At 29.3% G+C, this 15496-nt stretch overlaps 1 protein-coding gene across 2 annotated transcripts in view; it reads right to left on the bottom strand.

The window, feature by feature from the left end:
- Positions 1-15496, bottom strand: part of LOC107457174 (atrial natriuretic peptide-converting enzyme) — a 127018-nt gene that overhangs the window by 29862 nt on the left and 81660 nt on the right. For both annotated transcript variants that reach the window (XM_043040207.3, XM_071182434.2), the window contains exon 4: positions 5983-6024. In XM_043040207.3, the coding sequence (XP_042896141.1) occupies positions 5983-6024 (42 nt within the window). The remainder of the gene's footprint in view (positions 1-5982; positions 6025-15496) is intronic.

Consider the following 15496-nt stretch of genomic DNA (forward strand, 5'->3'; position numbering starts at 1 on the left):
ACAAAATGCATTTTTATTTAAAATGGAACGGTACTGACTTAACATTTATACGATAAAACACTCTCTAATCGCTAACACCGATGACAGGAAAAAAATTTCGTTTTTTTTTTTCTTTTCCACAAAAAGTTTAGAACTTAAAATGTTGTTCTTTCATTATAAAGCAATAGCATAATATTCTCGTATCATGTAAAACTTGATAACGAAGTTACTTATCTACCGTTTTACAGTTATAAAATGAAATGATTATTGAATTCTACTTGCATTTTAGAATGTCAATGTATCCATCGTTCAATGAATTTTACGATTATTTTTGTAAAACTGTGTATAATGAACATTTCAACTAAAAAAATTAGTACAAAATAGCTGCTAATAATTCTCTTAAACATTTATAAATATTATACATTTATACATTTCAGCTTTTCGCATTATTGCTAAATAACCTCTACATCGAAAAATATTTAAGGAATTCCATAATAACTGAAAATTAAATAAAATTTAAAAAAAATTGTAAATGGTTATCGAGCAGAACCATTAAGTTTAATTAATGAATATAGAATTAGTAACAAAGTCACTGATGAACAATAATTTTTTTTTTAATCTTTTAAGTAAACAAACTTTATTGTAATAATCATTTCATTATTAAGGATTAGAGGTTATTGTGAAATTATTAATTTTAATAAGTGGATGAGTAGGTAAAGAAGTTCACTACTCGAAATACGCTGATACATTTAATGAAAGTTATGAAAATACAGAAGGAGTACTATGGAGGTAATAATATAAAATTTTTTTTATCTTAGTTTTATTACGATCTTCTAAAAAACGCTAATAAACACAATTATGTTAACAAATACAAACGATTATGTCGGAGCTATAACAAAAAAATACGCTTTATATTTCATTTAATGCAGAAGAATCTAATGAAGATCAGCTTATTTGAAACTCTGAAATGTGACACCCATATATAACTTGGTGAATGATAGATACGTGATACCGAAAACAAAACAAAAACATAAGCACACAGCTGTTTGGCGATTTGCGAGACGCTCCTTCAACGCCGATAGATATTTTCGCCAACCCCTTTACAATCTACGGTATGTTTTGTCAATACGCCAACGGGGATTGACGAAAGTGAAAACTGAACAGGTTAGAAGCCGCAGTAGAATGGGGGTAAATCATCGCAGAATGTATTTCCATGAGCAATATAATAATTATACAACAAAACTGCACTCCTATTTTTTTTACTAAATTGTCTCATTTATGCCCAGACTTTGCATTGCGCATGGAGATATATTATGCCCTATTATGATGCCATAGTCTGAGGTGGTTTCGCTCGTTTCTCTCTATTAATTTCCCTTCCATTTTTTCTTGGCAAATGTGATTTTTCTATTCTGTACCTGCTCTATTTTCATAATTCACGTGATATTATTCTGACTAGGAGTGTTCAGTGCTCGAAACTCGAGAACCTTTCTTACATTTCAACTGTGAAGCAAAATAAATCTTTATTTTTCGAGCGAATTCTAAATTTATTTACTTTTACTTGAGTTAATATAATATGAAATAAGATTTAGTTTAAGTTGGAGAATAAAAATAAATTCAAGAGAAAGCTAAAAGAAAATAAAGAATGAAATTAGATATTGTTTCTGTAATATTGCAATACGAATTAATACAATATGAAATAAGATTTCGTTTAACTTGGAGAATAAAAATAATTTCAAGAGAAAGCTAAAAGAAAATAAGGAATGAAATTAGATATTTTTTTCCATAATATTGCAATACGAATTAATGCAATATGAAATAAGATTTAGTTTAAGTTGGAAAATAAAAATAATTTCAAGAGAAAGCTAAAAGAAAATAACGAATGAAATTAGATATTGTTTCTATAATATTGCAATACGAATTAATACAATATGAAATAAGATTTAGTTTAAGTTGGAGAATAAAAATAATTTCAAGAGAAAGCTAAAAAAAAAATTAAGAATGAAATTAGATATTGTTTCTGTCATATTGCAATACGAATTAATACAATATGAAATAAGATTTAGTTTAAGTTGGAGAATAAAAATAATTTCAAGAGAAAACTAAAAGAAAATAAAGAATGAAATTAGATATTGTTTCTATAATATTGCAATACGAATATTTAAGAATATCCAATTTAACTTCTTATTTTAAAACTAATTTCTTTTTGTTGAAAAATGATGTAAGCCTTTAAGATACCTTTCTAAATACAAATATCTGCTTAAAGGTTGAAACTTGCTGCAAATCTTTAAACTTGCTTTAAATGCAAATTTATCGTTTATTTCTTTTAGTGGAATTAATTTCTTACCGAAATTAGAAATTTTTATAATTTCTTTAACTATTGGCCTGCTATCAGCAGATAAACTCACTGATCTCATTTAATTAAGTTGGAATATTTTCTCCACCAAAATGATTGAAAAATATTTATTAAATTCGGAAAATTCTGAAACTTATTGAAATAGCTCTTTAATTAGTTACAAATTCAAATCACCTTCATGAAATGAAATTCAATTCCCAGAAGCTTCAAGTTATATTTTTAATGAGAGAAATATTATTCTATCTTGGCTGAATGATTTCAAAATATCAACCAAAAGGAATACGGCATGTTTTCAGCTTAATTCGAAATTCATATTCGGGAAATGTTTACGACATTCATGATAAAATTCTGGAAAGCATGTAGAGAAATTGCTAAAAGATTGAACCTAATTAACTTTTCGACCTTAAAGCTATTATGGATTTTTTAAATGTACACATTCAATGCAAAATGTATTATTTATAACTGAAATTTGGATTATGATTAAAATTCTCTATTTCTATTATAATTTTGTTCAACTTAATGTAAAAGGGGAATGGAGTTTATACATCTTGTTGTATTTATTTCTTTTGTTAAAACTACTTAGTTAATAATGTTGAAACACACCTTATTAGTTTAATAAAAGTCAAAAATATTGTATTATGATGGGTTTTATTAAAGCAGATCTGACTCATGATATTTAAATTAATGATATTTAAATTAAAAAAGGGGCAATTAAATGATGATGTAAGAAATAAAAAAAGATATCCCCATGATTAAATTTTGTTTTAATAATTGAATCTGAAGTGCCGATCTTAATAGTTCTAAGGATTAACCTCAAATATGTTAATTAATTAACGCTATCTATTAATTAAGTAACGGAAACAGTCCCAAAAATATATTTTCTCTAAAGCAACATATTCTATTCTCTACAGATCTTGATTATTGACTATCAAAATGTGGGTAGTAGCTGCAAACTGGAAAATTTAGTCTAAATATTTTAGTCAGAGCTTGAATCTCATGTAAGCAAATTAACCTTTATATAAAGCTATATTGGGCCGGGGTAGCCAGGTAGGTAGGGTGTTGGGATCAAGTCCGAGAGTTCATGAGTTCGAATCCCGCTGGCAAAAACCTCCCTGAGTGTCAAATGAATCTCTCTGGTGCACGCTTAATCTATCGGGATCACTAAGTCCTCCAAGTTCCCATAATAAATCAATGCACCTTGGAGTACTAGATCTGAAATTGATAGCTCTCAGGTCAAAATTATGATCTGAGAATGGAAGAATGGCACGTGAAGAAAAAGTTTTCTCTGTAAAACGGCCTGTAACGTATTTGAGCGACAGAAGTCGAATTCTTGGCAATAAATGGCGCCACTGGAAAACAAGAAGAAGATTTCCCCTTTGCCTTAAAATAGGCTTTCTGGTATGGGCAAGTGGCGTAAGACAACAACAACCACAACATAACAATGCATTGAAACTTCTATAACTTTTATGCTATTTGTTCTATCAACTGCAGTTTAGGTCGAAAATGAGTCGCGGAGTGAGCAGTTTGCGAAAGTAGAAAACCATATGCTACATCGAAACGACAAGTTTAAAGTAGCTGGTCCAGCCACCCTCCTGCCTGCTTTTTTATTTCTCCGATAAGAACGAAACCAAAATACCTTGTAATATTCACAAAATCGACCTTTATGACAGTGACAGTTTAATTGTCCAGATGGGCATTATGCTGGATATCTGAAAACTCCAACGACCTTCAACCTCTTCCTTTACCCCTCATCCTTTTTTTTTAAAAAGAAAAGTGCAAAAAATAAACATATTTTTCTTATTTCATTAATAAGTACAAGAAACTAAAACAAAACCTAATACACAAGTTTTAAGTTAAAAGTGCAATTTTTATGTGAGAAAAACATTTAATTTACCATCAGTATACTATTCCGTGTTACCTCGGGCAAATGGAAAAAGTTAAATATTAGTGTTTGTGCGAGAGTTTTTAAAGCAAGGGACAACTCAAAGTGATACTTTTCTAACGCCAGTGAAGTAATACGTCATTATTTTTACTCCATGTAAATTCGGCAAACATCGTATATACAATCGAACAAAGCACGTATGCAGTCCCACAATCTATCAGCAAAACTCTCAAACAAAATTTGGCAAACTTCCGTTCACAGCAGATTACTTTTTTGTGTGCTTCCGATTGAGTACAGTAAAATAGAACTAAAGTACTGACAAATTCTGCTGCGCCCGAGTTTTCTCGGGATTGTAAATATTTGCTATATACACAAGTTAATACGGGACAACCAGGGAAGCTTTTAAAGGGGGAACCGTGACTGTTATACGATATATGGATGATATCTTCGAACCCTATGCTTGTTTTCTCAGGCGGGCAGATAACCATAATTTCAATATTCGGAAAGTGAACATAGATCGTAAGGAATGGCCAGCTATGTCTCTAGATCTCAATCCTACAAATTACGTATGGTGTGCTTTAAGGAGGGCATTGATATTTTGCTTTTCTTTCAGCAACAAACCAGAATCTAAAAATGATGCTGCTGAACGAGTGGTAGCAATTGTCATAGGAATAGATAAACTGTTACTTCCAGAACAAAGTCAGGGAGGCCTGCATTAACTAGGAGAAAAAAAATCATTACTAACTTATTTTTTTCCTCTTTCTATAATCCCTATTTAATACCCTTCGATTTTTGTAACTCCCAAGTATGTGTGTATGTATCATATATGTGGTGTCAATCCCTGAAAGCTAAAAGCTAATCCCTGTTGTGAGACGCAAGACTAATCCTTTAGACTCACCTCCAGCGCACATGACAAAAAATCAGTAAGAAAACTGTTTGGAACAGAAAAAAAGACTTCAAAGAGAAGTACAGATCCAATTCTAAGATGAACTCTTTCGAATCTATTATTTGTATTATTTCTTTGTAAAGTGAATCGTTCATATTAGTGTAAAGTTATTTGTTAATATATAATTTTGTTTACTTGTAAGAATTCCGTATTTTCATATTCGAAGACGCCTGAACACTCAAGCCTTCCCACATATTTATTACAAAGGTTGAATCATTATTTTGTTTGTAATATATATCAACCTATATTTATACCAAATTAAACTTAGATTGATACATTAATTCGAAAGTTATCAGCAAAGCATAAAAATTCGATTAATATTGCACACAGGCGATAAAATATTCATGCAAGGATTATTTTAATATAAAAGAATTTTAATCAATAGAATTTTTGAAATTTATTACTAAAACATTGCATTAAATAAAATATACTGAATATTTTTATAACTATGGAGATTGAAATATGAAATAATAAATTTTGCATTAAATTAACGAAAGGTTTTTACTTATTAATAATGAAATAAAGTGTTGAAAAGGTCTTATGCACCTGTTATAATATCTGCTTGCTGGAAGCATAGTTTTAATAACTATAAATAAATAAGATTTTCATATTGGATGAATTTAATTTTTAATTAAAATTGAATCGCCTTATTTCGTATTTCAATTACATTCACTACTGTCTTTAAAATAAATAAAATGATGTGCAAACATTTATCTAAATTTTCTGTGTGAAGGCGAATATTAAATTGTATAAAAATATTGATTAAAATTTATGAATATGAAGCATTTGCTATAATTAAAATGTTGTAATCAGAGAACTTACTTTCTTTTATTGGTTGCTCTACATAAAGATTTTGTGGAAGAACTGAAATAACAAAAATTAAACATACATTTTATTACAATAAAAAAAAATTAACAATGAATAAAATCATTTACTAAGTTATATTGTGAAATTAATATATGAAACTAAAGCATATATTTTCGTGCATTTATACAATTAAACATTGAAAATCAATACACAAATAAGTAACACTCGGGAACAAATTTTTGTTGCGTCAATGCAAATCTTGGCGTGGAAATAAGCTTTGCTCAAAAAGCTACAGATGTTTTTTAAATTACCTTTTTACTCGAAATGTGCAAGTTTAAAAATATTATGTGTAACAGTGGGTCACGTAAATGTATCGATAAACTGCCAGGGTAGTTAGGGCAGATCATCCGAACTATAATTGCATCGGAACCCATGCCTAAAACGCCATCGCATGCAGCTAGAGACGCTTTCCAATTATGACGTGCTCAGAAGCACACGAAGAAATAGTTCATAATAGGGAAGTGCTACTAGCGACGTATGAGAAGATTTCCGGTCACAGGTTCCTATGCAATTTCAATCCTGATGATGTGCTCGGACTCTCCAGCAGTTTGTCGCCCTCTTGGCGAACAAAAAACAAGGGGCGAGCTCAAATGATCAGAAAGTCGGGTCCACAATCGTGGGTGCCGGGAGAAAAGTGTTGCACCAAGCAGACTCCTCAATTCTGCTTTTAACATGTAAAGTCTATGGCGGGCTTGTCATACTTTGAATCCATTTTTCTTGTTCAAGAATCGGAGTGATCAATTAAAAAAAAATACTAATAATTTTTTCAATCTTTCCTATCCACGAAAATGTAGGTTAATTTTTTTAATCTTTATTACTTTTTGTAATATTGCCTTTGAAACACAAGTCACTTTCTACCTTTGAGTAAGGGAGGAAGGCAACTTCCACCCCCAAGTTCACTAATCTTCTGGGTGGGAGGTCTTGCTCCCTTTTGAAAATCTTTTTCTCTCTCTGTCCTCCTGAAGAACTGATATGGGGAACGCTTTAAAAACCGATAGCTTTCTTTTTAGTTATAAGCTTGTAATTTATTATGAAAATTATATTTGCTGATAATTCGTTCATTCTATATACATTTTATTTATTTAGTAGTAATAATTTTCTTGTTTTTATTTATTTTGAGAATGGAATCTATTTTTTAAATACATGATTCCCCTTTTTTTAAACTTTGTTTCTTGTTTTTTAGAGATGTTTCAGAATTAAAAAAATTAGCTGCTGAATAAAGTGAGATTAATTAAAATCGAATAAATGACGTAAAGATCTTCCAATATACTATAAAGCATCACAAAACTGCAGTTTTCCTTTTTTTTTAAAAAAAATATATCGTATACTCATTTGTAGGTTTAAAAAAACATTTACATTAAAAAAATTTAAAAGGTTCCAATTTTTTCATTCCGTAAATAGTTTTAATTACTCCAATAGCTGGGATAATATGTTTTTTCACGGTAAGGAAAAAAAATAGCTAGTACACAAGACCACGCATCATCCAAACATGAACAAGCACTTAACCCTGTTTTTAGTGCTTTAATGTAAATACACAAGAACACTAAAGTATTATGAAATTTTCATTTTAATCAGCAAATGAAGAAAAATATGAAAATACACGCATGTGTTGTAAAATTCTTTTTTAAAAAAAGGAAGTAACAGAACATTAGTGGTCATAATTAATATTCACGAGAGAAAAATACAAACGATATCAAAATATAATGAATCGATGCTTAGGAACGCAACACTGAAAATATTGAAACCAGTTTGATTGCCAGATGAAATAGAAAGAATGAGAAATGTGATTATTATAAACACCACGAAATTTCATCACGATAAATTAAAAAATAAAAATAAGCTGTAATACTTAGAGTTAAGCTACTCTTTGTTACTTCAGACAGTCAAACTGGTTTTGATGTTTTCAGACCTGATTCCTTAGTTGACTCCCTGATCTGTAGTTCCTAATTAATACACTTTTTAAAACTTTTTTTCTCAATATTCTAAAAATATATATTAAGAGTAGTAATTATGCAATATCTTATGTATTTAATAACGAGAAATTTTTCGAATTCATATTAAAAGTGTATAATGTAATTTTTATTCATAACTTTTTGCTAGAACAAAGTATGTAATCAATGTGTTATTTTAATTTCTCTTCCCTGACCCTCTTTTGCCATTCATGGAGAAGAGTTTTAGTAGAAATTTCTATACTGCAAACTTTAATTAGTGTAATTATAGTTAATTAAAATATAAGAAAACTAACCGTCATTAGCATTACATAAAGAGGAAAAACACGAAAACCTCCCAGGGTTAGCCAGCATGCCATCTATATGAATATATCTCCTAGATAACCATAATTTTCTGTATTTTTGTATTTGATAAAATTTTGTAAAGTAAACTTGTCTCAATCTGTTGTTATGTTGTTAGTTTTAATCAAAACCAATAAATGCCTTTTCTTTCAAAAATTTCGTTATCGTATAAATCTTTATATTAATTACAGTGAGCAGTCTCACAAATCTATGTACTAAAATGTAAAATAACATAGAATTGTTTTATTTTGTTGTTTTTAATGATCCATCGAAATGATCTATTAGAAAAATAAATTTAAACTGTTACTTCAGCTTATTAGTCGAAAATGTTATAATTTATTTTTACGACAGAAATAATGGTATTTTTTTATGAATCCTCATAACTGAAATGAAAGAGTTACATCAATTTTCTTATAATATTACATCTACGTTTAGAAAATTATAAAGCTTATCAAAGATAGTTTTTAAGGAATCTCTTAGAAATAAGTTATACTTTTGTAAGTTATTTATTTGTCCTTTTATTTACGACATTTACAAATAAAATGCGTTCATTACCCCCTTTTACCATTATTCTTTGTTATTAGGGTTATAATAATTTAATTAAAAATGAAGTTCCTTTATTATATAAAGTAATCGCAAGATATTACTTGATAAAAATTATTTGATAAAATATAAATACCTTTTAACAAGCAAAAGCTGATAAATAAAATATATTCACTTTTTAATAAGTTATATTTTCCTTTATTCCTTTAAAATAAACTTCATATAAAACTGCGCTCTCAAAATATGCAGTTTAATAAATTTATACTAAATAACTGCTTTAGATCAATAAGGAATTTCTTTTGTATTATTGTTAAATAATATCTCTGGCGATAAGTTTTTTAAGTAACTATAACTGAGAAGAAATAATGTAAGTAAAAATGATGAATATGAGTTTGTGGGTGAAGTTTTAAATGTATCCGAGCTAAATTATTTGAATAAGTTAAGTGATATAATCGGAAACTAGATCTGTCTTAATATGATTTAAAATTTTGTGATAATTAAATCGAATAATTTTCAATTTTGATGTTTCAATTTGTTTGTGACAAATAACCCCGGTGTTTATTTTTTGAGATCGAATCATAATTCCAGTTCGAAGTTATTTATACAATAATAATTGTAGTTAGCAAAAGTAATAATTAAAATGAAGTGAGTTTTTAGTGAAGGTTAATTTAGTTTTTTCAAATTGCGAAATTCAAATATTTAAGTCTAAATCAAATTTACATAGTAAGCAACCATATTTGCTTAAACAATGGATTAAATGTTAACATAGTTTTTTAAAGTGGTAGAATTTAATTAGTTTCAAAACGGTGTAACAATCTTTAAAAAAAATAATTAAAATTAAAAAAAGATTGTGAAAAATATTTGTATTTGTATTGTAATTGAAAGAAGAAAATTAAATACGTAATAAAAAAATAAAATCTTGAACTCAAGGTTTTACTTTAACATAAAAAGTTTTAAAAATTAGCAAATCAATTTTAAAAAAATTAACAAACTTTATTTGATCTATAGAGAAAATGTAAATTTATTTTTAATGTAGTTACTTTATATGAATTACTTTCATATGACTACATAGTAAAATTTTATAAATTTAAATACTCTGGTTATTATTAGTTCTCTAAATAATCAAATCAAAATAATAAACAATTCAAGATATAATTAGAAAAAGTGCATGTTAAATAAAATGATAAAACTATTTTGAAAATAAATAAAGTCGTTTTAGAGTTAAAAAAAATATTTTTTAAGTTTTTCTTGGAAAGAGAAAAAGCATAATATAAGATGAAGAGTGAGTTTCTTCTGATATCTTTTGAAAGCTAGTTGACCCCCGCAGGTTGCAATCCCCCTTCTGCGACAGTGGTTAGTCGATTAGTTTCGGGTTACACACACGCACCCCCACAAAAAATGTAGGGGAGACAGTAGAACGGGTTTTGGAGGTGCAATTTCGTCCCTTTTCGAACCTATCCTTACTGAAGGTTAGAATTGAAATGAAAAGGCCTCTTTATATTCTTTGGCCAAGGTCGCCCTAATGATCTGTCTACCCCTGAGGATATTTTACGTTAGCACTGTGGTCAGTGCGAGCTGGATGCGGAATTCGTATCGACCAGCTATTGCTGGGAGTCGAACCCGAGTATATATATATATATATATATATATATATATATATATATATATATATATATATATATATATATATATATATATATATATATATATATATATATATATATATATATATATATATATATATATATATATATATATATATATATATATATATATATATATATATATATGAAAGCAAATGATCCGGTTCTTCCATCGAATGAAAACTAAAATAATATTACTTTTCAGGTTCATCCATTGAGTATCTTCGGAATTAATAGATTTAACGATATAAATGAATTTTATAGATTTAAAATAGGCTGAAATGAGAAATTTCTATAAGAAATCTATCTTTTTTTAGAAATGTCACTTAGCTGGTTCTCTAAGCTCTAAGCTCTTCCACTAAACTCTTCAATGATTTGTTTGTTACATTTCTCAGCAATCTCACCTGACAAACAAAATTATTTTTTGTTGGATTTATATCAGATTGGGGACAAATTTTTATCATTGATGAATTATTATTTGAAAATATATTTATATTCAAGATTATTGTGAAATATAGAAAAATAAATTATCATATCCTCAATCACTTATTGATATTGGATTTTCAAAATTAGCTCTAATTATTTTCAGATGCTTAACAATGATAAAAACATGCTTTACTTTATGTTAGAAAGCAAAAAATTTTGTGTTAGAAATATGAAACGTTCTAAACTGAATTAAAAATTGGGTAGGATTAATGTTAAAGGTTTTTTTGAACTGAACAGAGGTACATAATTTTAATTTTTGAAAATTTAAGGTGTTGTTGTTTTATTGTTAATTAATTGGTTTCTATAATTAATGCTTTGAAACCGAAAGTATCAGGTTTACTTTGAATTTAGCATACGTATAATGTTTTTAAAAAAAGCAATAAAATATGAAAAAAATTGCTTTTGTAATTTAAAAAAAATTTAAAGTATAATAGATAAAAAAAGAAAAAAAGTTAATTATACATTAATAATAAAGTTTTAAATTTTCCTTTACAATTCGTCAAATAAACATGAATTTTGTATGTAAAAATAATAACATTTAATTTTAAAAAGCAAAATAATATAGTTCGTTAAAATAACTTTTTAGATTTTTTTAGTAGATTACACCTGAATTGTTTTTACTAAATAAATAGTAGGCAACTATATATATATATATATATATATATATATATATATATATATATATATATATATATATATATATATATATATATATATATATATATATATATATATATATATATATATATATATATATATATATATATATATATATATATATATATATATATATATATATATATGTATATATATATATACATATATATATATATGTTAATTCCCATTAAACATATAGATGGCGCTGTAAGCGTAAATTGAATTTAATTGTAGAACTGAGTGCTGGAAGCAGCAGTGAAGTGTATGTGTATGTGCAATGTGTATGAGTAACGGGCTCACGAGCGAGTCCGTAATGCTGGTACAAAATAAATGAGTATAAAATAAATACAGTCCAATTATTGTGTGTGAGCTATTGATCTGACCAAACTGGTCAAATGGTCCTCCGAGAACGGAGGTGAGTTAAAACCTATAGATTAAAATACGAATTTCATCACTTCAAAGGTATGTACCAGTTTTGAAATTTGATTGAGATAAATTGTGCATTGACTTTATATTGACTATATATAAATATAAACTATGTTTAAAGGAGCGAAAAAAGAGGATTTAAGGCAAATTGCCATTGAGTTAGGTGAAAATGTTACTGAGACTATGACTATTATTGAGCTAACGAACTTAATAAAAAACAACGAAACATTTGTTAAAGAGCCAGAACTTGCTACTGACATAGCAAATACTATAATTAATGATAGAAAAGCAGAAAAGGAATCGTTGTTACAGTTAGAAAAATTTAAGTTTGAGAGAACAAAAGCAGAATTAGAACTTGCTAAACTGCGAAACGAAAACAAAACTGAGAACTCCGAAAGTACAGAATCGCTGGATTCACTCATCAAGATTGTCCGGACTCTAACAGTTAAAGTTCCTAGTAGACCTGAAGGTTGGAGTTATTTTTTCTCATCCTTAGAAAGGGCATTTAACTCTAAAAGTGTACCCGAGAAATACAAGGCAGAAATTCTTTTAAATTTACTAGGAGAAAAGGCCACAAACGTGATTACTTATATAAAAGATAACGAGTTAAATGATTATTCTAAAGTAAAATCAATCGTAATAAGAGAATTTGAGCCCACCCCTCAATCGTGTTTAGAACATTTCAAAAATACATTCCGACAACCAAACGAAACACACGTACAATACGCGTCTCGATTGATAACAAATTATGATTATTATTTGAAATTAAGGAAGGTGTCGGATTTCGAAACATTAAAAGAGTTAATCGTATCCGACAAAATCTATCAAACACTTGACAAAGATACCGCATACCATATAAGTATGAAACAGGGAGACGATTGGTTCAAACCCTCTCAATTATCGAAAGAGATCGATCTATACTACACATCGCGTGGGAAAAAATTAGTCAATAGTTTAGAAAACGTAAAAAATCCCCACTCAAGAAATGCTTCGCGAGTATTCTTGTCAGATGCTAAAATTTCTAAATGTGTTTTATTGTGTAGTGAAAATCATCCATTATATAACTGCCCTGCTTATAAAAACTTATCCATAAATGATCGAGTAGAAGTTGTTAAAACTAATAAATTATGCTTTAATTGCTTAGGAAATAACCACAGAGTATCAAATTGCAAATCTAAGTATTCTTGCCAGAATTGTAAAAGGCGTCATCACGTGACTTTGCATTTCTCTCCTGAGAAAAAACCGTATGAGGCATCGGCGACTGCTAGTCGAAGCGTGCTTTCCCCCACCGCAGCTGAATTTATTACCAATCCTTCTAGAAGTGCGGAAGTTAATCAAAACAAAAACGAAGAATATTTTGCGGCTGCGAGTTTCGATTCGAATTCAATACAATCAAAATGTGTTTTGCTTAGTACGATTATTTGTTACATAAAAGATAATGTAAACAATTTAATTCCTTGCCGGGGTTTGCTTGATGTGGGTGCGAATTCGAATTTTATCAGCAAAAGATTATCTGATAGACTCAATTTAAGGAAAGAAAAAATAAATGCCTCTGTGTCAGGATTAAATGAATTGTCATTAGAAATAAAGTCACGAGTGAGTACTACCATTACAAATAAGGAGGGAAATTTTAATTTAGATTTAAACTTTTTAGTTGTTCCAAGAGTCATGGATTTTACCCCATCTAAACCAATTCAATGCAGTTTCCCAGAATTAAGAGATGTGAAATTGGCGGATTTAAGTTTTAACATACCAGGTCCTATTGATATGCTTATAGGCGCGGAACATTTTTATGAAATTATGAGGATAGGGCAAATACAACCCCCTAATACAAAGTTAATTTTACAAAATACGGTATTCGGTTACGTTGTAAGTGGGAGCATACCAACAAAAAATTATGATAGGGTTCACTGCGGATTAATAAAAGATAATACGGAATTAGAAAAGTCCATTAGTAGATTTTGGGAGCTAGAGTCCATTGGCATTAATGACGAGAATGAAAACATTGACGAAAACGAAGCCCTTAAGAACTTTAATGACACGGTGAGCTTTAAAAACAAGCGGTACGAGGTAACCTTACCTTGGAAGAGGAACTGGCAGGAGTTAGATGATAATTTCAACATTGCAAAGAAGAGACTTGACTCCCTGATTAAAAGAATGAATCGTGATAATTCACTATACTTAGAATACTGTGAAACTTTAAAAATTTATTTGAGAGAAGGAATAATTGAGAGAGTATTGGATCATTCAAAACCAAACGATAAGCCTGTGTTTTACTTGCCCCATTTGATTGTCAATAAAAAGGAGAGGTTAACCACCGAAATGAGAATAGTGTTCGATGCTAGTGCACATGGAATCGGACAATTATCTCTGAATGATTGTTTGTTTCAAGGGGTTAATCTGAATCCAAATATCTTTTATCTTCTGATCCATTTTCGTTTAAATAGAATTGCATTTCTGGCTGATATCGAGAAAGCATTCCTCCAGATATCCTTGAGTGATAGAGACAGAGACGCTGTGAGATATCTTTTTGGAAAGGATCTAAAACATATAGAGATCTACAGATTCAAGCGAGTAATATTTGGAGTGAATTCTAGTCCATTTTTGTTGGCAGCTACCATTAAAAAGCATATAGAAAAATACCGTAAAGAGTTTCCATCCACAGTACAAGTACTTGATGACTGTTTATACGTTGACGATTTGATAGCTGGAGAAGACAGTGAAGAAGCAGCCTTTGAAATTTCTAAAAGAGCGAAACAAATCATGGGAGATGCTGGAATGAACCTAAGAAAGTGGATTTCGAATGATGAAAATCTTATGAAAAAATTGAATGAAGAAGGATTTGATCTACTACACCCAGAGGACCTCGAAGGAAATCTGCATCGAGTCCTAGGCCTTTCTTGGAATCCACTTAGTGACTTTATCACCGTGGAGATAGATAGCTTGCTTGAATTTCTTCAACAGGATAAAAATACCAAACGATTTTTGCTAATGGCTGCAGGAAGAATATTTGACCCTTTAGGTCTTCTCACTCCCTTCACCATCAGATTTAAATGTTTATTTCAAGAGATCTGGCAGAGGAAAATCACCTGGGATGAAGAGTTGCCACCCGACATTGCTAAAACGTGGAAGAAGTGGTGTACAGAAGTTTCTCAACTAAAAGATCTTAAAATTCCTAGACATGTGATGAGTCCTACAGGTGATGAGAATTTATGTGTCGAAATCCACACATTTTCAGACGCTAGTATCAAGGCCTATGGAGCCGCCGTGTACATAAAAATACGAGTCAAGGATCAAATCATTACCAATCTTGTGTCTTCTAAAACCAGAGTTGCACCCTTGAAGAAGATTACACTACCGAGGATGGAACTCATGGGTGCTGTGCTAGCAGCAAGATTAGCTAAAGAGGTGAAGAAAGTCTTA

Source organism: Parasteatoda tepidariorum, chromosome 4 (assembly GCF_982258835.1).
Source record: "Parasteatoda tepidariorum strain Cologne lab strain chromosome 4, Ptep-v5.0, whole genome shotgun sequence".
NCBI lineage: Eukaryota > Metazoa > Arthropoda > Arachnida > Araneae > Theridiidae > Parasteatoda > Parasteatoda tepidariorum.